We start from the raw sequence: 24,320 nt of genomic DNA on the forward strand, positions 1-24,320 counted from the left end.
ACAGGAAGCTATACAATATAAAAATCTAAATCCACGCGGACGAAGTCGCGGGCATCCTCTAGTAATTATAATAAATGAGAGTATAGGAATGAGAAAATAATAGAAGGAGTAAATGAGGAAACATGCATACTTAGGAGTTCTCCATAATGTTCTTAAAGGTGTGGTGAAGTCTACTGTTTCTGTTATCTATGGAAGTCTCCAATCAGCGCTTGGCCAGCGTGGTGGACTATTAGCTCAACTCTTCTTATTATAAGAGGTGACCCGTGCTCAGTAGTAAGCTGGCGATGGGTTAGTGGTGATGATTCATTCTGAGATATAGAAACTTTTTCGCTTGAAGTTAATTGATTTTTGTCAGAAAAATCTTAATTTCTTCAAATTAATGTTTTGGTAAGCAGTTTTAACTAAATGGGATGCCATTGAGAAACTGGCCCTTTGATTTCCAGTTGTCAGAACAAGAACAAAACTCGACACGGGAGCTAGAACGACTGCGTCACCATCTCGTGGAGTTGGAGGAGAACTTCACACAGGAGCTGATGTCTTCGGAACAGAAGCTGACCGAGTGTCAGGCTAGGTTGCACCAGGTTGAGGAACGCGCCAAGCAGACCAGCACTGTGTATACCAGCAATAGGTATGTTATCTTTATGGATTCCAGTTGTCAGAACAGGAACATCATGGGAGTTAGGACGACTGTGTCAACATCTCATGGAGCAACCCACCACCTCCCATGCCCTACCAACCTCGCGGTCATGTGGGCCGAAATGCGGGAGGTTCGGTATTTGCTCTTTGGCGTGTTCCCGGGGCGCCTTCTTGACTCCCTACAAATGGGAGAAAAACTACACATAGGAGCTGATGTTTTCGGAACAGATGCTGACCGAGTATCAGCATCTGGTCCGAACAAACCAGCACTGTGTATACCAGCAATAGGTACTAATAATATTGGAGATATCGGGTACATACCACGATTATTCCATAAAAAATTCAATAAAGATCTCGTATGGTGCATGTGCGAATCCGACTCGCACTTGACTGGTTTTTATTTTTAACAACATATGATAAAAAATCAAAATGGCTGTCGTAAAAAAATATTAATGTAAGGAATCCTTCGTGAGTCCAACTAGCACTTGACCGATTCTTTATAATTCAACAGCATCCGAGCCAACCAAGAAGTGGAAACGCTGCGGAACCAAATCAAGCTACTGGAGAAGCAACGCGAAGAAGTGCAAGCGAAGCTGAGTGAAGCGGACGATGCCAGAAGCAGAAGCGAAGCTGCCCTTACCAACTTACAAGTTGTATTGGAGCAATTCCAGTTAGGTAAGTTTCCCTTTGAGATTTTAAAGAGATTCTTATTAGAATAGAATAGAATACATTTTTATTCAAACTTTTACAACTGCTTTTGAATCGTCAAATAATTTACCACTGGTTCGGAATGCCGTTCCTACCGAGAAGAACCAGCAAGAAACTCGGCGGTTGCTCTTTTCATTTCTTCAATTTACAATAATATTACGATAATGACGAGCATTTTAGGGTTCCATACTCGAAGGATGCCAACTGGACCCTATTACTAAGCCTCCGCTGTCCGTCCGTCCGTCCGTCTGTCTGTGAGTGGGCTGTATCTCGTGAACCGCAATAGGAAGAGAATCGAAATTTCCACGGAATGATGCTGTAACAATAACAATGTGTTTTCACGCATTACAGACAAAGAAAGGGACATCCACAATGCAACGGAGAAAATAAGAAACAAAATGGAGGACGTCAAACGTCAAAACGAGATGTTACAGCATGAAATAGCCCGACTGAACGGCAAGTTGGAAGAGTCAATAGCCGGGCTGCAAGCTGCCACCAGACTAGGCGACCAGGTTGAGACTAAGACTGCGCAAATCAACGATTTGAAGGAACAAGGTAGGTGTGAACCTGGCTTTAGAGCCGCCAAAATCAAGTAAAACTGGCCTTCTGGACTTCATTTTTCTTAAGCCGGAAACAAATCGGATATCAAAATTTAATTGAGTCATTTTTAACCGACTTCCAAAAATGGAGGAGGTTCTCAATTCGTCGGAATCTTTTTTTTTTAATTATTAAAATTCAATCCGACTTATATTTTTGTGTTTCAAAGTATGTAGTTATAAATCTCAACCACTGTACAATACTACCACTTTGATAAGTTGCATCGGCAAAATTCCTTTGCGCAGAAAATTGCAACAAAATAGAACTCAAAATCAAAATATTTTTGCTCAATTAAACTTTTACAAAAGCATCTGCCACTGGTTCAGAATACCTTTCCAACTTCACACTGACTAAAACCGAATTTATACCAAAGAAACACAAGAACAACAGAGTCTCTTGCTGTCTCGCTCATAATTTGCGCGACGGTCGCGCGCTATGATTGGCTTAGATATTTTTACGCCATTCAAAAATAAGATTTCTGCGCAGGTATATCGGTGTAACTTACAAGAGTGGTAACACTGTACCATTTGAGACAAAAATATAAATAAAATAATAATTTTAATACGCAGAAGTACAGTACCCGTCAGGAAATATTGTACATCAACCAATGAAAGAGATAGCGGTTCCGTATAGCGCTGTCTCTGTCGTTGAGACAGACAAAACGTCACAATATAGGTCAGTATATGAGGTATATGAGTGTCAGAGACTTCGCTCTACGAATCCGAAATCTTTCTTAAGGTCGATATTTACTGCCGGGTACTGTACATACTTATTGGTCCCCAATCGGTTGAACTCAATCTCTAAACTAAACTATTTTTTATTGTAATGTACAAGATAGGCTTGTGCTTAACGACAATAATGATGCTTAAATACCGGCCAAGTGCAAGTCAGACTCGCGCACTGAGGGTTCCGTACTCGGGTATTTTTCCAACATTTTGCACGATAAATCAAAAACTATTATACGTAAAAATAAATAAAAATCTGTTTTAGAATGTACAGGTAAAGCCCTTTCATATGATACCCCACTTGGGATAGTTATGTTACTTTGAAAATTGAAACACGTTTTAATTATTTTTTTAATTGATGAAACCACAAATTCGCAGTTTTCAGATTTATTCCTGTACTTGTGCTATAAGACCTACCTACCTGCCTTTCATTATTCTAGGTCAACGGGAAGTACCCTATAGGTTTCTTGACAGACACGACGGACGGACGGACAGACAGACAACGAAGTGATCCTATAAGGGTTCCGTTTTTCCTTTTGAGGTACGGAACCCTAATAAAAAGGTCTAGGTTGGAGCACGCTTGATTGCAAGACCCATATAGTATTCACTCCTGCCTTTATCAATTTAGTTTTGAGATTGAGCACGATCAAATTGGTCTAAACGCATTTTTGAGGGAATGTTTTTGTTTTCTCCTTATATTTTAATGCACTATCACAATGTATTTAAAACCTTGGTCAAATATAACTAACCGCTAACGGCACCCAATGTCTTTTTTGTCGCTTGTAGCTCAAAGGATTTTGTGATGGAGTGAAAAAAATTGGACCATAGAACGTTCAGAAATGTTAATCTTGAGATAACTTGATAGAAGCCGGTCTTCATAATAATAAAATTATTATTATTGTACTAGACTCTAGAGGATGCTCGCGACTTCGTCCGCGTGGATTTAGGTTTTTAAAGATCCCGTGGGAACTGTTTGATTTTCCGGGATAAAAAGTAGCCTATGTTCTACCCCGGGATATAAGCTAAACCTGTAAACCGTTGGGCCGTGAAAAAATAGCAGACAGACAGACAGACAGACAGCCAGCCAGACCCACTTTCGCACTTATAATATTAAGTATGGATTGTACCAGTAACGCGCCCCGGTAGGGAGAGGAATCAGTTTACTAACATTGTTTTCGTGTTTCGTTAGCTAGCTATGTGAATTTTTACCTATATTATGTAAGTTATAATGTATATTTGACCAAGGTTAGGTTCGCCTTTTTGTTATTATGTAGATTGTAGGTAGTATAGTAGTTCCAAGTGCGATGTTTCTACAAAGTAGCGTAATGTACGAAATCTGGCTAAATATCAGCTGGTAATTCTGGGATAAGTGGCCCCCAGGCTATCAGTTGGTATCAAGCCTGGCTCGGCACTGCTCCGTAGAGTTAGCAGACACACGTGCTCAAACGAGTAAGTTTTGTATGTCATGTAGTTTTTGACGTTGTGTAGTCTTGCTTTGTACGTGTGTCTTAGGTTGAGGTATATTTTAACTTTGCTCAGACTTGGGCACTTGTCCGATCGCCGACGATTAGCGAGAGCTGGAAACTAGAGTTAGCGAACTAGTAAACGAGTTGGCGAGCAACGAGAAGCAAGTGTGCGAACTCAATTAAATTTTGTGAATATGTTCTAGGAACTAATTATCTTTGTCTGTGGTGTGCTAGATTTCCGTAAAATGAGTAGTTTTGAGTGACACGGGCGGTCACAATTTCTAGAACATTTCTACATTTGATTGAGTTTGATTAGTTTACCAAACTACGTTTATTGAAGCACTCCACGAATAAGTTCCTCTTATGTCTGTGCATTTGTCTCGCTTTAACTGAGCAAAGTCAAAGTACGGCCTCAAAACTCAACGTAACATCACCTTGGCTGAGATCTATAGAGCTGACTTTGCTCAGGCTTAAGTTCCAGTTAAAATGAGACAGATTTGTGCCTGGACTATAACGCTGTCTCGTTTAACAATGCCTTAAGTCTGAGCAGAGTCAAAGTACTCTCTATAAATCTCTACCTATGTCTTGTCCTGATTATTGAAACGTTTCTTAAAATACCCGTTCGTGACGTTTCAGTACTCGGCCGTTAGCCCTCATTCGCACGAGCGTTGAAAAAGCGTTGCGTTAAAACCAGGCGTTGCGCTGAAAATACAAAGTGCGCGTTAAAAAAAAGCGTTGACAGATACTTGGGAATGCATTTGTTCTATTTGAACGCTTTTTTAACGGACGTTAAAAAAGCTCTCGTGCGTATGAGGCCTTAGTGTTGCTTGCAACAATTTCGTTGTTTTTTGTTGTTGTAAAAATTATATGTCCAGAGTGATGAGCTAACTGCTATTTTAACTTTTTGAGAACATTTTTTTTATACCTTACTTTAACTTACTATGGTTTATAATCAAAGTCAAGAAATCATACTATGGTCCCTGACAGGTTCAGATGTCAAGCAGGGTATGAGGCGGGGGGATGCCCCACACACCCGTACGTCAACCTCGCTTGCCCGCATCGGGTAGCGCGGGGGATGTGCGGGTGTGTGGGGCGTTCCCTCCCCGATTGCCATTTCAACCTGTCGCGTACTATACTTGGCAATAACTACTTGGTCCTAGTAACAACGACAGCATAGGAAATCTGAAAACACGTAAAACCAATATAGATATTTCGTAATAAGGTGGTTTTATCACGGATATCCTCGAATTACTGTATTGACTGTATGATAGCTAAACTATGACAGTATTTACATAATTGTTTTATTAAGCTTAAGCAGCATTCAAGAAGCAAGCTTCAAACCTACTTCGGTCTAATCTCATTTGGTAACTGTGAGGCTTTGTGACGTCGCGGCGCAGCTGTCACTGACAGCCTGAACTGTCACTGTCACGCTCTGTCACTGTTACGACCTGACTTGGCCTGTCACCGTCACTGGCATGCACTGTCACAAACAAGACCCGTCATTGTCACTGGCATGACATGTCACAGTCACTGACATGGCCTGTCACCGGCACTGGCGTGACCTGTCGCTGTCACTGGCATGACCTGTCATGACAGCTGTCGTCGCGCTCAACTCAGATTACCTTGTGGGGTTTGATCGAAGAATCTGGTATCACCATCGTGACGTCTGTTTTGTTGTTTTTTTTTGTTTTTCACAATCTTAAACCTCTAGTACACATTGACCCAAAGCACTCAGCGAATGTCGGCCTAAGAGTGTAAAGGAAAGGCTTGCTAATTACACTAAAATCTTGAGATGCATGAATGCATAAAAACTAATACATCGAGTGGTACATGTCGCCAAGTTCATTTGCCGAATTTTAGGGTAATGTGTACAAGGGGCATTAAGATCTGTTTTTTTTTTTAGAAATTGCCTATGTGAACAAATATGGCGACTCCTAGATATTTTTTTATTAACTGGCCAGATTTTACCAATTAGTTTTGTTTATTATTGTAGCGTTAACTGTGTCTAAGTTGTAGACAATTTCTTAACTAAATTAAAATGACAGTTCAATATTTTGCTAATCCTTTCATAATGCTCCCTGCCGAAAAGGATAGCACTAAAAAGCCGCCAACTGTAAAAAAATAATTTTGAGTTATCGCTAAAACTCGTGGGATTTTTCGAAAACCGATGTTACTAGAAGGGGATGGTTCGTAGTACCAAGGTTTTTATTTGGTCCTACGCAGGAAAATTTTTAGAAACTTCAGTTTTTCTCTAAACTAAATTTCCATGTTTTTTGACGAAACCTGTCAATTTGGTTTAGAAATTGCGTACAAGAGAATTAGTCATATTGGCAGTTTCTAAAAAAACCAGATTTTTAGCTTATAGCTGAATCTTAGCGTGCATACATGTTAGACGTTTTAAAAAATACTTTCAAACAAAGGATGAGGCAAGTATGAAACCTGGACAAATACTGCCATGCTCGAGCTTGCTCGTCGAGCATGTATGTGCGCGAGGACTCGGCTTTTGATTTTGTTTTTTATGTCGTACGTTGTCTTTATCTGTTGTAATTACGAGTTATCATTTGCACATGCAAGATTCGTAGCACCGATGTGGTTTTAAATGTTTTGTTGTTTATGTTTTCTGCTTCAAAAACATGTCAAAAAACTGTGAGGTCCAAGTTTCTTTCCCGAACTTATCTCGTAAAACCCCTCCCTCCCCTCAGTAAAGTATCTCTTAGTGGTGGGTCTAGTTTATACCGCAAAATCATATATTTCAAAACCCCACGATTTAAGCTGTACTTTGATATGTTAGTCAGTCAGTTTATTCCTTTGTAGAAAAATATTAGTATTATTAGCATTACCTATTATTAGATTACCTATGAGATTATATATACTATTCCTATATAATCATAGTATTATCTATGAGATGAGATTATTATTAGTTTGATGGTATAGATATGGGTCTAATAATAATTAATCTATTTGAGAAAATCGGCATGTTTTTGAAGCAGCATTTTACCCTTTTTCCCCCATCCAGTAGAAGAAGTAGACAGAAGAAACGAAAGCCGCATTGTTTCTGAGTATTACTTCAGGTACTGGTGGAATGATATAGAAATGGGAACTGATTGCACTTTCGCTTGTTTATACCAACTTGGCTTGGCCAAGGTTTTGGCCATATATCGACTTACCCATGCTTACACCTTGGTTTCCATTGATCAGACTTGATTGACTTGGCCATGTATTAAAACTTGGCTAACTTGACTTGGCATCTAAAAATCCCCTATTATGACTATGGCTGAGATCTACAGAACGCACTTTGACTTTGCTCAGACTTAAGACACTGTTAAAACGAGACAGCGTTATACCGCTGGCATAAATCTGTCTCGTTCTAACTGAAACTTAAGTCTAAGCAAAGTCAAAGTGAGCTCTATAGATTTCAACCGAATTCCAGTATTAATCTTGACCAATATGTCGAACCGAATAAGTTTTTCCTTGTGGTGTTTTGGGTAATGTTTGACAGTGGCGATTGTCACTTACCGTTACGAGTGTCAGTGTCGTTGGTTCCCTGCCCAGTGGCTGAATAATACTTTGAGATCGTGTGCGCAATGCCATCGAGATTTTACGTCATCCGTCGGCTGCATGGTGAGAGTAGTTATAGATCTTTGGATATGATTTTTTTATTTAATGTATCCTGTATGATTGTACTGTATTTTTGTAGTTTGTAAACATTTTTATTTGTAGGAAGTAAAATAAAGATTTTTTCATTAAAAATACTTATAGGTATATTTTTAAGTTTCGTTCAATGATATTTTTCTTGAAAAAAATTATGATGTAATTCATGTACAGGACACATACACAAAACACATGCCATACTTAAGACACTTTCTTATAGTGACACGGAAGATATCGTAACTTTGAAATAATTCAGTCACAAACACACACACACACACTCACACACACACACACACACACACACACACACACACACACACACACACACACACACGCACACACACACACACACACACACAAACACACGCCTTAACACATTCATTGATTTTTTAAATTGATCTTTTTTTTTCTATTTGTACTCGTACATAACTTCTCAATCTGGAGGTGTACTTTAACAACTGTAACACAGTTTCTAACTATCGCATTTTTTCACACAAACACACACACACAAACTGCCGTCTTTATAATATTAGTGTAATATATACCAACTTGCTTTTTTCCTACCAAATCAGTGCGAGCTCTCCAAGCAACCATAACCGCGGCGGAAGAGAGGTACTACAACGCGATATCCAACCAGCAAGACAAAGTCGACAAGAATCTAGTCAAGAACCTTGTCGTCAACTACGTTCTGACCGCTAACCGGAGTGATCTTAACAGGTATGGTGAAAATATTCATATTTCCACATGTATCTTTAGTTTTAAGACGTTGAAGAAAGAGGTGACCAAATGAAAAATCTATACATATAATAAAATTGTAGAAAAGTGGTGTCTGTACAATGGAAATATATAAAAAAAAGTAGCAGGGGTTGTTATTATATCGATGCCGAACCCGAAATTGTAATTAATTTTTTTTTGTCTGTTTGTCTGTTTGTCTGTGTGTTTGTGCACGCTAATATCAGAAACGGCTTATTCGATTTAGATACGGTTTTCACTAATATATTGTAGTAAGCTTCACTTAACATTTAGTGTTTATTTCATGTCAATCGGTTCATAAATAAAAAAGTTATGTCAATTTAAAGAATCACGGCGAACATTTTTCACGTACAGAGTACGTACTACACGCCTCGCGACTGAGCGTCCGTGGCTAGATAAAGCGCGCGGAGAGCCGCGCCGCTGCCATAAGGATTCAAAGTCACTATTCCACGCGAACGAAGTCGCGGACACAGCTATAAAAAAATAAAAACCGACTTCAATAAACATAAACACTAAAAAGTAAATAATAATTTAATTTATTACCGAATATAAATAAGGTATAACAGAGTTAAATCATATCAAATCAAATTTCTTTATTGCGAATATGGGTAAAACGGTGGAGATGTTACAAAGACAAAAAGGGTACAGCCAAATTCTGCCTATAAGCATGCAATACGTTACATTAAATGACAATACATTTTTGTCACAAAAAACTACTACTAGCAAAATGTCCAAAATTAAAATACTATAATACTATAATATTTCTGAGAGGTAATCATTAATTGAGTAATATGTCTTTTCTAGCAATAGTTTTTCAATTTTCCCTTAAATAAAAGAAGTTCTCGCGTCTCAATTATTATAGCTTGGCAAGTGATTACACAAAAGTGGAGAAAAAACTCTTGGAAAAATGAGCGGTTCTACAAGGGGCGGTGCTGCAGTTTATATAGTTGAATACTAACATTTTTTGGAGCCGGTGCCAATTAGCCGCCCGAACTTTCTACTATTCCTATTGTTTTCCACATGAAAGTTTATTTAAATTAAAAAAAAATCTATTTCTATTTACAGGACACAAATCCTACGCATCCTCTCAACCGTCCTAGACTTTAACCAGACAGAATGTGAAAAGCTAGGTCTAGTCAGATCTGCCAATTCAGGGGACAGTCTAGCTGCAGAGTTCGTGAAATTCCTCCAAAACGAATCCAGACCCCGAGCCGCTTTACCCGACATGATGGGGCTGCAAGGTGGGAGGTCAACCCCTGCTAGCTCAAGAAAAAGTTCCACCATTGGTAAGAGAAAGATCGTTATTTGCTCCCTCGCATGGGGTTCCATTATCAAATGCAAGATGGTATTTGATCTGGCGCAAGAATTATAGCAATTGGTAAGCGATTAAAAATGAGTTGCAAATATTTGGTCTTGTGCCTAATTTTTCCTGACAAATGTGATAACAAATGAATTTGTGTGCAAATTAGAGTTTGCTAGATGATACGCGCGACTTCGTTCGCGTAGATTCAGATTTTACGGGATAAAAAAATAGTCTATGTCCAGGTCTTTAACTATACAGGGGTAACGCGAACGCTACCAAAAACGAAGACAGGTGATAGTACTGATGATTTCTGATAAGATACCATAAAATAACTACGAAAAAGAATTAAACATATATCCTGTATTTTTTAAGTTCACAATATATTGTAAATGAAACACCTGACTGACGCTAGAAATCAACGAACGTTCCGTAAATAGGCCACTCGAAATCAATGCCGAGTCGTAGGTGGGGCATTGATCCGAGTTTTGCATGCTATACAATGCTGGTTTGAAAAATACTAAAAAAACAGAATAAGGATGGTAACGCTGAGGTTTTGCTAGCGTTCTGGTACACCCTGTATATCTGCAAAAAAATGCGTCGATTTGTTGCAGCGGCATCTCCGGGATGTATGTAGGCTATCCCTGTACCAAATTTTTCATCTTCAATTAATAGCTCAATGGTTAAAAAGTGGACTGAATTCCAAAAAGTTGGCGGTTCAAACCCAAACGCGTTGCACTATTGTCGTACTTAACTCCTTTTTTTTGTGAGGAAAATCCGTCATGGATACCACCGGGTCCAAAAATAAAGTACCGTTGGTACCCTTCAGATATGAAACATTAAAAAGTCGAGATATAATATTATGTATTTTTCGTTGTTACAGGTCCAAACCCAGTCTTCGAAGTCAGCCACAAAAGAAATCCCTCAACAAGTTCAAGTAATCTATTATTCCAGAATCTGGATTCCATGGAAACCTCATCCCAAGTTTCCATAGAGTCCGAATCCAGAGTAATTCCATTAAACACTTTAGACACTGGAATAAACCAGACCAGAAATAATGAGGGGGCCATTTTGAAACATGTTTTGAAGGATATGTGATATTATTAGTATCATATTCCAGAAACTGACTTCCATGAAAACCTTATAACGTAACGTTTTCATAGAATTTAGTTTCTGGAAATGAATTCCGATTTAAAGACTAACCACTGGAATAAACCAGCGAGTCGATTCCTAAAAACCTGCATCAATCATTATTACAATCGCAATTGCTGTAATTGGCTGAATTTATGCTATTCTTGTTGCGACAATGCATTGTAGCCAATAGTGAGCGAGCGTCAACCAATCAGAGGTGATTGCGATCGTGATATTGTAGCTGTCATTCTACCGCAATCGAGCGCCAGATCAGGAATAATGAGGGCGCCATTTTGAAACTTTTTATTTATTTATTACACATATGAACGAATGACTTGAAATTTGAAAACCTGGTTACATTAGTCGATGACCGAATACGGGATGGCCAGCCGAATACCGGTGACGGAATAAATTCGAATTCAAAATATTCAATTAGACTTTTACAAGCACTTTTGAGTCGCCAAGAGCATCGAGCATCTACTACTGGTTCGGAGTGCCTTTCCTACCGAGAAGAGCCAGCAAGAAACTCGGCGGTTGCTCTTTTCAAAGATTTGATATACAATACTGGCTACAACCGAATCAATCAAAGCCAAATGATTATATGGTAAATGAGCCATAATGCGCAAAGCGCTAGGTATTCACCAAAAAAAAAAAATGCTGTATATATTTTTCTTGATAATAATCCAAGTGTATAATGTATTGCAAATAAAATAATATACCTAATCTTTACAATAATATTACAATTATTTAGATAAATAATTTTTATTGCATTTCTAGATATTATTTTAAATTTATTTTCACTAGAGAATAATTTTGATGTTATGTGTGATTTTTAATGAAATATAATGAAAATTAATTTTTAAGGATTTTTTGAGATTTTTTCCTTTCTTATACCCCTAGCACAAGTCATTAAAGTTTTCTAAAACGAAAGTAGTTGACGATTATTGTAATATAATATTATATCCATACATCTTCGGAAGAAAAATTAACAGAGAATTACCATTCAAAGCTCTACCATTCACTAGAGACAATTTTATGAAATAATGCATGTAATTATTTAAAAAAAAATTGTTCTACCCCCATCAATCAAATCCATACCCCCACCCCATAAATCAAAGTCGATATTTTAGACTTAATTATTACGTTTTAATGTTATTTTTGTTTGACTTCTGCAGCTTTTATTAAATAAAAATATTTTCTTTGTAAATTTGTAAATTACTGACTTATCTCGTCCGCTTATTGTATCATATTATCAATGTAACATGTTCAAATTTATTGTGATTAATTATATTAATAATGAAATAAATAATTGTTATTATTAGTATTGTATAATTATTACTAACTAAGAATGTAATAAGTACTTGCTTTAAAATAAAGTTTTTATTTAGAAAAGTAAATTTCGTTTTTATTTAATAATAATCACAATGTTTAATATCAGATGGTTCATTTTTTGTTTTGTGCTGTTTTTCATTCGGCATCTTTCACTCGAAATGAAACATCTGAACTCAAAATGAATGAAGTGACTAATAAAATTAGACAATCACTATACCCTATTACGTAATCTAAATTTATATTATAAATGCGAAAGTGTGTCTGTCTGTCTGTCTGCTACCTTTTCACGGTCCAACAGTTTAACCGATTCTGACAAAATTTGGTAGAGTGTTACGTCACTGCCGCGCGTACGCACGTACGCGCGTCGCGGCTGGAGAGAATATCGTGCCGGGCGCTGCCGCGACGCGCAGTTCAGCTGCAGTTCAGTTCGAGTGCGTGGGCACCTTAAATGTGTACACTTTACACATTGCCTGTAAGAGATTGCTATACCAATAAGGCCGCCTTTGCACCATATAGTATAGTTTCTTCTAATGTTTTCTGTGCATTGTTTGTGTGTGCAATAATGTTTTCGAAATGAATAGATTCCTAAATTATCAGACCATAGGTACCTTACATAATATGTCTACCTATATACGTTGTTCCATTCCATCAAAGGTAGGTATTCGGTTACAGAGATTTCTTATCTATAAAGGTTTTGATGTCACTTGAATAATATCCCCCTCTACCACTGAAATGGAAATAATACAAATAGGTACGCTAGAAGAGGTGCAAACCAGAATTTTTAATCACCGAGCGAACCGGTAATGGCAAAATATGGTCTTGGTGTTGACACCAGTTGACACTACGTTGACAGGATGTCTCATTATTACTAAAATTTCGTCATTGAAGTTCTAACAGTGCGTAAGTCAAAAAACTCTACCTAATTTACAGGAGCAACCCGTTAGCAACCCTTAATGTAAGTAGAATATTTTGAAAAAAGGTTTAAAATGGAGTTATTGACGAAGTAAAAGACGTTTTATCAAAATATCTTAGACAATAATAGAGTTTTTGAACTATCTTCATCGAATAGCATTAAAATGTTATAAAATGACTCACGCACTGTTAGAACTTCTCTCTCTTCTTTCTCTTCTGAGAGTACGCTCACATGACACTGCTGCTTTTAGCACCCAATTGGTGAAAATCAAGTTATTTAATAAACAGGTTGACAATCGCAAGTCCAGTGTACCTACTTGTATTAGTAGAGGTCAGTGCCCTACACAATACGGGTGATATTAATTTGGGGCAGTACGAATATTAAATCAAACATATCTACCTCAAACATTCAAACACTTTTTTCCCCATATTTTATACACTATAGAGACCTTGCGACTAGTCGAGAAAATTCATGCCCTGGACATGTCATCATCATCAGCATGTGGACGTTCACTGTTGGACATAGGCCTTCCCTATAGAGCGCCACCACACCCGGTCCTCAGCCTTCCTCATCCAGCCACTTCCCGCCAACCGGATTATATATCGTCTGTCTATCGTGCTGGAGGGCGTCCCACACTACGCTTGCTTATACGCGGTCTCCACTCAAGGACTTTCCGGCTCGCCTAGCTACGACAGGCTTGGCCTGCCCACTGCCACTTTGCAGCTTGCTAATAGTTTGGGCTATCTCAGTGACCTTGGTTTTTTCCCATTTCTGATCTTATCCCTCAGAGAAACTCCTAACATAGCCCTCTTCATAGCTCGCTGAGTGACTTTGAATTTGTGGAATAGGCCGTTTGTTAGCGTCCACGTTTCAGCACCATACGTGAGGACGGGAAGGACACACTGGTTAAAGACTTTCATCTTCAGGCATAGAGGAATTCACGATGAGAAGACTTCATCAACCTATCGCCACAACTGAGCAGGGGTGTCCACTTAGAATGAGAAGGATTGAGGCCATTTAATCCAACACTGCCCAAGTTCGGATTGGAAGACTTCTTACATCTTTGAAAACTTTATGGAGAACTATTTTTTTTAAAAAGAATATTAGCCATGCTAATCATGACTAATACTCCCCTTTCCTCTCCAATTAAGCGTAAAGCTTGTGCCAGGAGTGGGTACGACAATAGTGCAACGGGTGTGGTTTGAACCGCCGACCTTTTGGAATTCAGTCCGCTCCTCAACCGTTGAGCTATTGAGGCTTTTCTTTCAGGAATACCTATAGGTTTCGTCACGAATTCTTTATTCTGATCGACGTCTAGTGCATAGTAGGTAAGTACTAGTTATACAGAGTGTAACCAGCCGGGCGATTCAGAACACTCGATTCGGTAAGTTATCGTTCGATAAGACGTATTTTTCAATGAAGAGTACGTCTTATCGAACGGTAACTTACCGAATCGAGTGTTCTGAATCGCCCGGCAGAACACTAGCAAAAACTAACAAAGGTGATAATACTGATGGTTACTGATAAGATATCATAAAAAACTACGAATAAATTCAAAAATCCTGTTTTTTTTTAAAAGTTCACACTATATTGCAAATACAACATTTGACTGACGCTAAGGTCAACGAACTTCCGTAAATAGGCCACTCGGAGTAAATGTCGCATCGTAGGTGGAGCATTGACTCGAATTTTGCAGGCTATACATTGCGGGTTTGAAAAATACTAAATCACTAAAACTACAAAATAAGGCAATTTATTTATTGGGGTTATTAGCATTGGACTGTGTTTAGGTAGTAAAATAACAACGCTAAGATTTCACTAGCGCTCTGGTCTCACCCTGTATATAGAAGCCCTTGGTAGTACACATGTAAGTTACTTAATTACTGAAACCAGCTTCCTGCTGGATTAAAGTCTTGAACCTTGGTAAAGCTCACGCTTTTTGGGTAAAAGTACAGGTAAATAACCTTCGACGAATAAATCACTTCTTTTATAACTATGACCCAGATATAGGCATAATTATTTGACGTCATACATTAAACTACCGAACCTTCCTAAATTAAATCAAATTCAAAATCATTTATTCTAAGAAGTTCCTATTGTACACCTTTTGTTTGTCCGATTTGTGATTTGAAAGATGATAATGTAGTGGTAAACTAAAAACTAAAGCTACGAGGGTTCCCAACGCGCCCAAGTCTAAGAAGAGCCCACAACAAACTCAGCCGGGTATCCCTTTTAGGGTTCCGTACCTCAAAAGGAAAAACGGAACTCTTATAGGATCACTTTGTTGTCCGTCTGTCCGTCCGTCCGTCCGTCTGTCCGTCTGTCTGTCTGTCTGTCTGTCTCGATTGAGATTAGCCAATTAGTAGATATTATAGCGCACAAGTGTGCGCGCAAACACAGGCACTCTCTATTCCCTCACTCTAATATAGTTTTTTTCTTTTTTTTTTCTTTCTTTTACGTGCTGTCCGAGGCATGACGATGATACACCGCGATTTCTGACTCCGGGCTAGTACTGAGGAATATCTTAACAGAAACCCCCAATACATAACTATTTTATTGTCTAGACCGGCAATCAACCCAGGACCTCGTCATCCGCAATCGAACATGCTAACCATGACACCAATGAGATAGCTATGAGAATATCAGTAGTAAGAGAGAAGGAAAATGTGCTGAGATAGCTATATGAGAGAATGTGTAGTAAGAGTCCGGGCTTCGTCTCTACCAGTCTCCACTTCTGTATATGATCAACCCATTGCCGGCCCACTACTGAGAACGGGTCTCTTCTCAGAGTGAGAAGGGCTTAGGCTATAGTCTGTCACGCTGGCCCAATGCGGATTGGCGACTTCACACACATTTGAGAACATGGAGAACTTTCAGGCATGCTTCCTCAACATGTTTTCCTTCACCGTTAAAGCAAGTGATATTTAATTGTACAATTTTGCTAATTTATTAATTTGTGCTACAAACGTACGCAACTGAAAAGTTAGAGGTTGCCCAGGATCGAACCCCCGACTTCCGATTGTTAGCCGAACGTTCTAACCACTAGGCTATCACACTTTTCTGTATAAACCACGCCTAACAATTTCCCTAAAAGGTAATCCCAAAAAAACTAGATAACACCCATAATCGCCAATTCGGCGCAAAAATCGAACGCACTTCGCCATAATTAAAAAAGGGGCAAATTTATTCCACCACCTTCATTAACTTACACCCTGTTACCACCCATTACCACCCCCTTTCTTCGTATAACGGTCAGTAGAGTACAGGCTGTCTTGCTAACCGTGTCGCCTTAGTAACTAAGTGCAAAACAAAAATAAACAAATTGCCAACCCATTTCGAAAAATAACCCCAAAAAATTCGTGTAAATAATGGCGATTACTGAGACCTTATAAAGCGTGTGCAAAGTTCTAAAAAGTTTTGACTATGGCAGAAACGTAAAAAAAGCTACTCATTTTAAAGAAAATTAACATTTTTGTGTTTAAAAATGACGATTTTTAATAACAATTAAATTAAATTGTGTAGTGTTAATCAAAGTGTCGAAAATGCCCGCTGAAAAATTTTCCGTGTCGGAAAATGTGGTCCGTTTTTTCATGAAAATAAGTTGTTACGTTGCCTCGATTGACGTTTTCAATTAAAAATGGCTTCCGTTATTTGTTTTCGCGCCAAAAAATCAATCATGGTCGCGAATTTGCCGGTGGTCTTCTACATTTTCAAAATCAAATTGAAATGACGTCGGAGGAAAAGGTATCTTGGAGTTAGCGAAAATGTAAACTGAATAGTGTTTCTGTACTGTGTTTCTGAACAAAACTGTGTGTTTGTGTGTTTTTTATAAAATCGCGGTGTATTCTGTCCTTGAAGGTTGGTACCACTGATATTTTTTTAAACTAAGTACTTGTGCGTATTAGATTTGTTATTTTCAGAGATCTTGACCAAATCTATATAGCCCTTCTAGAATTCGTACATGGTGCTTAGATCAGCTGAACAGTCATTGATCAGACTGTTTAAAGATCACTAAATGGTTAGAATTCAATTTCATCAAAATTGGCTTAGCCTTTTTAGGGTTCCGTGCCCGAAGGGAACAGGAACCTATTACTAAGCCTCCACTGTCCGTCTGTCTGTCTGTGTCAGAGGACTGTATCTCAATAACCGTAAAGGTAGAGAGTTAGTTGTTCACAGTTTGTTTTTCTATTGGCGTTTTCTATTGTATTTCTATTTAATAAAAAATTCATAATGGCGTCATGCAAATTAAAATAAGTTAATAAGTACAAACTATTATAATATCTTGTACGAATACGGAACTCTACCTTTAATACGGTTCATGAGACACAGCCCGCTAACAGACAGACAAACAGACGGACGGACCGCGAAAGGGTCCCGTTGACACTCTTCGGGTAAGTAACCCTAAACAGAATATTTTCTGTAACGCCAAAAGATTCTAGTCAAGGTCAAATATTCATGTCAATTGTTGTCATGATGATAAGTTTGATTCATTCATGACCTATGAATCATGATGAGTAGTCGGTACTACTGTTGTAAGGAGGTCCAATGAACTAATGACCTATAGGACATAATACAGGCAATATGTACTAGTTTCCGCTAATATGACCTTCTTTCTCTATTTCTTTATAATCGTACTACAGGCACAACGCATAACTTAGTAGGTAGGTATTGATGGCCTCTGGCGCAGTGGAAAGTGCTGTGATCTTATTAGTGGGAGGTCCCGGGTTCAATTCCCAGCAGGGTTTGGAATTTTATAATATCTGGTCTGACCTGGTGGGAGGCTTCGGCCGTGGCTAGTTACCCTACCGGCAAAGCCGTGCCGCCAAGCGATTTAGCGTTTCGGTACGATGTAGTATAGAAACCAAAACCGTGGTATTGGTTTTATAGCCTCAATAGCTCAACCGGTAAAGGAGTGGACTGAAAACCGAAAGGTCGACGGTTCAAACCCCGCCCGTTGCACTATTGTCGTACCTACCCCTAGCCCAAGCCAGACGCTTAGTTGGAGAGGAAAGGGGAATATTTGTCATTTAACATGGCTAATATTCTTTTTTAAAAATAAAAAATAAATATAAATGAAAACTGCCATACCCCATCAAATTGCTATTAATTTTCGTGTCCCATATTGAACGTATCTACCATGATATGCTGAAAACCGCTTATGGTATCATGTACCATGATTAATGGTGTCCGTGTAATACTGTAGAGTGCAATTCATTTGTCTGTCTACTTGTACTCGTATCTACTGACAGGTCGAAACGCCTGATAGAATTTACCTACTATATACTATGCTCTTTAAAAGGGGTCTCTCCGTCACTCGTTTCATACCATTTCATACAATCGTAGTTCCAATTTCATTTGAATATTAAGCAACTAAAGTCCATGAAATTTTGCAGACATATTCTAGAAACTAATAACTGTGTCTGTGGTGTTTTAGATTTTTCTAAAAATATGTAGTTTTAAAATTACAGGGGCTCAAAGATTTGTATGAAAATTTTAAGACCGCGTAACTTTGAAACCGAATATTTTAACAGAAATCTGGAAAACCACAGACATAGAATAGATATTAGTTTCTAGAATATGTCTGCTAAATTTCATGGACTTTGGTTGCTTAATATTGAAATGAAATTGGAACTACGATTGTATGAAATGGTATGAAACGAGTGACGGAGAGAGCCCTCTTAAGAGGGCTATATACAAATATCTATGTCTGTAGTTTTCCAGATTTCTGTTAAAATATTCGGTTTCAAAGTTACACGGTCTTAAAAATTCACATCCAAATATTTGAGCCCCTGTAATTTTAAAACTACATATTTTTAGAAAAATCTAAAACACCACAGGGGTTCGGTCGCAAAAAAATGTACATTAGTTTTTTTTTTGTTTTCCTGGTCTTATTTTTGTCATAGAATCAGTGCTGTTTTAGTTACGAATATATGTTCCATATTGATCTAAATATAACCTCTCTGTAGTTTAGATAATACCATGAAATCTCAGCTATCCTTACAAATTTGAATTTATTTTAGTTTTTTTCCGATTGGCAAAATTTTTGCTCCATACAAAAACAGTTTGTCCAACTACTACACTATTATCGAAAACATGTCATTTTAACAAAACTTTTGTCCTAATATTGCGTTTGTAAGTTGGGTTCGAGTTCTGATTACTTTTTCAACGTATTTACAAAAGGTTACCATTCTTTTATCAATAACCATAATTTTCTTCAACTTCTAAAATGTGTCCAATTTTTTGTGCGTGTGTAACGTCCTGAATGTAACGACATTAGAACGCCTATTTTTGCCATACTATATAAATAATTTGGTTGCTTTTGCATTTCATTTATTGGCAACACTATTGAACAAGGCGCCAACATTCAGAAAATAAAAACGGCCATGTTTGTTAGGAGGAAAATTGTAAGTGTGTGTTGACGCGAGAATTGTCGCCAAAAATTGTCTTTCTTGTGCTGAATTGCAGGATGAGTATTGGACATTCTTTCGAACTCATAAATAAAGGTTAATAAAGCTTTGTTATCGCGTAAAACAATGAAACTACTTCTCTGTCCGTAATTATTCGCTGTACAGTGATATTTTGATTTGAGCTTATGTCGTTCGCTTTTTTCTGTCATGATTGTAACATATGTAACGAAATGTGTAACGTTACGGTCATGACCGATTGTAAGGCGGAGAGTACACTTTTTTAGAAATTCGATTTTGACTTAATTTAATTTCTTAAGAAGGGTCTCTCCGTCACTCACTTCACACAAATGTAGTTCCAATTTCATTTGAAAATATTAAGCAACCAAAGTCCATGACATACAGACATATTCTAGAAACTAATGTAACGTCTGTGGTTTTCCAGATTTCTGTTAATGTATTCGGTTTCAAAGTTACACGGTCTTAAAAATTCACATACAAATCTTTGAGCCCCTGTAATTTTAAAACTACATATTTTTAGAAAAATCTAAAACACCACAGACACAGATATTAGTTTCTAGAATATGCCTGCAAAATTTCATGGACTTTGGTTGCTTAATATTCAAATGAAATTTGAACTACGATTGTATGGAGCAAGTGACGGAGTGAGCCCTGTTAATGATAACCGTAAGATTCCTTATGCCTGAACTACTTAGTACATACAGTTATTTATATTTATCGTGTTTGGTGTCCATCAAAAGTTTCTGGTTTGCTGGTCTGTGATTGGCTGGGAAAGTTAAAAAATATTAAATTAAAATTTTCCTTTAAAAAAATAATTTTTGAATTATTAATTATATAGAATAGCTCTTGTATTAATTCAGTTCCTCCAACTTTTATCGTCGTTTTGACCACAAAAGTGCGAAGAGTGCAATTTATATTTCAGATGGCACCAATGACCAATGCCGAAAGGCAAAAGAAATATCGGGAAAAGTTGCGAACTCAAAATCAAAATCAAAAAAATAAGTGTCACCATTCTTAGCGGTATCACCTAATGTAAAAAAAAAACTAGTGTATATAATGTCTGATGGGGTCTCTGCGAGTTGGCTTTGGCCCCTCGTACGCCTACTAAAGGACCGGGACCCCAGGGTCGCGAAATCGTTATGCGGTCTCAATAATAATATAATATTGTAAAAATAATATAATATTCTAATCATAATATTGCATGATTCTGAACTAAGCTTTATGTTGATCATGAATGTATCATTGAGTCAGGTATGTAACGTTTGTTACGATGTCATGAATGCAACTATACATTTTTTTACGACCACACCCACAGACACAGATATTAGTTTCTAGAATATGCCCGAAAACTTTCATGGACTTTGGTTGCTTAATATTCAAATGAAATTTATTAAACTATGAGAAAAATTAACTATGAGAAATAGTAATCGAGATATTGATTAATACGAGGGTCCGAGATTCGATCCCAGGTACGCACCTCTATCTTTAGTTAGTTTAGAGTTAAAAATATAATCAGAAGGTTTTAAGCCATTATGTTTTCGAATTGAATTACGAATGTTTTTGATGGCATAATTTCTCTGATAAAGTAGTATAGAAAACATAATTTTGTTTGTGATTGGTTAATGCCTCAAAATGTTTAACGCCCACTGAGTTTTTGTCTTTATCATTTGTATGGGAATACTAACTTCTCTCCGTGGATAAAGTATCATCATCATCGTGATCAACCCTTCGCCGGCTCACTACAGAGTACGGATCTCAGAATGAAAAAGGTTTGGGCCATAGTACATCTCTAGTATAATACTGAGCAGAATAGAGTGCAGTGGATTACGAATTTTTATTTATTCCATTTTTTACGACAACAATAAAATTAAAAACGTCAAAGTAATACAAAAGTCACTACTCTTAAAAACTCTTCTATCAACTATAAAAAGTATCTATATCACTCCCCCTCACGATGACTTTGGGGTCTGAGTGACTCCAATCATTTTTAAGAGTTTCGTCAACCTTGGCTGCGGTAACGCTTTTGTAAAAAGGTCTGCCTCCATATTTTCAGTGTCCTTGTAGCGTAAGGTAATCAATTTCTTCTGAACACAGTCTCTTATAAAATGTTCCTTAATGCTTATGTGTTTTGACCTTTTGCCAGTCATCAAATTGTTGGCTAACATCTGTGCAGCCAAATTATCATTATATATTGGAACGATTTGTTGACATACTCCAAGATCTTCCAACAAATACTTTAAGTGTAGAGCTTCCTTCGTGGCTTCTGTCATCGCCATATATTCGGCTTCTGCTGTCGACAAAGCCACCACTCTTTGCTTCTTTGTCGCATAGCTGATTAGGCCACCGCCATATTTAAAAACATAACCCGTATAAGAACGACGGTCAAGGGTACATGCCGCCCAGTCCGCGTCAGCCATGCCTGTTAATGCCATTCCTGTCTTTTTATATTTGATGCTTGCACTCTTCGTTCCTTTTAAATAACGAAGCACCCTTTTCGCAGCTTGCCAATGTGTACTATCAAAACATGTATTGTATTGGCTCAAATAACTTACTGCAAACATTATATCTGGTCTTGTGGCTACAGCTAGGTACATTAGAGATCCAATTAACATTTGGTATGGTATATTCTCCATTTCTTTTTCTCCTGTTCCTTTCTCCAATTTCAGACCAGTCTCCATTGGCGTTGACACTGGCTTACAATCAGCCATGTTAAACTTTTTAATCAAATTATCAATATAATTCTCCTGTGACAACATCATTTCTCCCCCTACATGGGTGAATTGTATGCCCAGGCAATGATGTAGTGAACCCATATCTCTTAGTTCAAAAGCTTTTTGCAATTTTGTTTTAACTTCTTTCAATAAGTTTTCTGATTTATATGCCAGTATTAAATCATCTACATAAATGTTCGCAAATAGCTTTTCTCCTCCTTTGTCTAATATATACAAGCAAGGATCCGCTGACGAGTTCCTAAATCCAATTTCCAACAATTTTTATGTAACTTCAAGAACCATTGTCTTCCTGCTTGTTTCAAACCGTATATGGCTTTATTCAATTGACATATTCCATTATTTTTATATTTATTTATATCTAATAGCATTTCTTTTGCTTTCCTAATCAACTCTTTTTCTTTTCCGTGTGTAATTATAATTTTCAAATATTTGTCTAGATTTTTCGGCTTTTTCATGTAAATTTGTTCATCTATATCGCCGTTTAAAAATGCAGTACACACATCTAGTTGGGATAACTTCATTTTATTTTCAATCGCATGTGCAATGAGTAATCTAATCGTACTCATTTTCGCAACAGGTGCAAATGTTTCTGTATAATCAATACCTTCTTTCTGATTAAACCCACGAGCTACAAGTCGTGCTTTTCGTCTATCTATTTCTCCCGTTGCATTGTATTTATATTTTAAAATCATTTTGCTATCTATCAAATTTTTGCTTTCATTCCTGTGTACAACTTTCCAAGTATTGTTTTTAAGATGAGATTCAATCTCGCTTATTATCGCATCTTCCCATTCATCACTGTTCTCGTCTATTTCACAGAGGAATGATTGTTCAGCATCCATTTCATAATCTTGATGCCATGCTGGTGGTTTTCTCTGTCTTTTGTCAAAAGAACTAGTCGCTTCGACTTCATTATCTGTACACATTTCATTATTTATTTCATCATTTTCTGTAGTTGCATCTACGAATATTTCATCATTCAATTCCTGTTCTGATTCATCAGTTTCATGTTCATTCAAACCTTCATTATTTTCTTCATTTTCTTTTTCAGGAAAAAGTATAATTTCTATTTCATTTTTATCAACTACATCTTGTTTTTGTTCTTCTTTGATCTCGTTTTCATAAAACATTTTGTCCAGTACTTTGACATCTCTGCTGATCATCACATTGTCTGTTTTTGGGTTGAAAATCCGGTACGCCTTGTGGTTTTCCGAATATCCTACAAAAATTCCAGCTGTCGCTCTGGCTTCAAATTTTCCATTTTTCCTTCCTTTCTTAAGTACAAATGCCTTACTTCCAAATATGTGAAAATGTCTTACAGACGGGATTTTCTTTACCCACTTTTCAAATGGAGTCGCATTATCAATACTTGTGCAAGGACTACGGTTTGCCAAGTAGTTAGCTGTATTAATAGCTTCAGCCCAAAAAACTTCTTTCATATTAGCGTCTATCAGCATACATCTAGCTTTATCAAGCAATGTTCTATTTTTTCTTTCTGCTAAGCCATTCTGCTCTGGCGTATATGGTGCGGAAAGTCTCCTTTTGATGCCATTATCTTTTAAATATTTATCAAACTGATTATTTATATATTCCGTCCCATTGTCGCTTTGTAAACATACTATCTTCTGTTTAGTAAATCTTTCAGCTTCGTTTTTGAATTCCTTAAATTTTGATAGGGCTTCATCCTTAGTTTTCATTGTATATACTCTTGTATATCTTGAATAATCATCTATAAATGTGATGAAGTATTTGGAACCCCCTTTTGATAGCTGTCTCATGGGACCACATACATCAGTATGCACAATTTGCAATCTTTCATTTGTTCTTTGCTCATCTTTAACGACATTAAACGGCAGTTTTGTTGCTTTGCCTTTAGCACAGACTTCACAGTCTTTAACTGTGTCATTTTTATTAAAATCTAAACCTTCCATAATTTTCTTATTAAGTGCTA

At 37.3% G+C, this 24,320-nt stretch overlaps 2 protein-coding genes across 5 annotated transcripts in view; both read left to right on the forward strand.

The window, feature by feature from the left end:
* LOC123878111 (thyroid receptor-interacting protein 11-like) overlaps positions 1 to 12,364 on the forward strand; it is a 79,759-nt gene extending 67,395 nt beyond the window's left edge. For 2 of the 4 annotated variants that reach the window (XM_045925180.1, XM_045925183.1), the window contains 6 exons: positions 444 to 628; positions 1,148 to 1,311; positions 1,696 to 1,899; positions 8,356 to 8,500; positions 9,602 to 9,822; positions 10,720 to 12,364. In XM_045925180.1, coding sequence (XP_045781136.1) covers positions 444 to 628; positions 1,148 to 1,311; positions 1,696 to 1,899; positions 8,356 to 8,500; positions 9,602 to 9,822; positions 10,720 to 10,934 — 1,134 coding nt within the window. In that variant the 3' untranslated portion in view covers positions 10,935 to 12,364. Of the gene's footprint in view, positions 1 to 443; positions 629 to 1,147; positions 1,312 to 1,695; positions 1,900 to 8,355; positions 8,501 to 9,601; positions 9,915 to 10,719 lie in introns of all 4 variants that reach the window. The other 2 variants (XR_006798752.1, XM_045925182.1) reach the window with 2 other exon arrangements.
* Positions 12,365 to 16,496: 4,132 nt separating this feature from the next.
* LOC123878112 (protein stum) overlaps positions 16,497 to 24,320 on the forward strand; it is a 70,231-nt gene continuing 62,407 nt past the window's right edge. Inside the window, exon 1 of the mRNA XM_045925184.1 lies at positions 16,497 to 17,070. The gene's annotated coding sequence lies outside the window, so the exon portion shown is untranslated. The remainder of the gene's footprint in view (positions 17,071 to 24,320) is intronic.

This window comes from Maniola jurtina, chromosome 25 (genome assembly GCF_905333055.1).
Source record: "Maniola jurtina chromosome 25, ilManJurt1.1, whole genome shotgun sequence".
Classification (NCBI taxonomy): Eukaryota; Metazoa; Arthropoda; class Insecta; order Lepidoptera; family Nymphalidae; genus Maniola; species Maniola jurtina.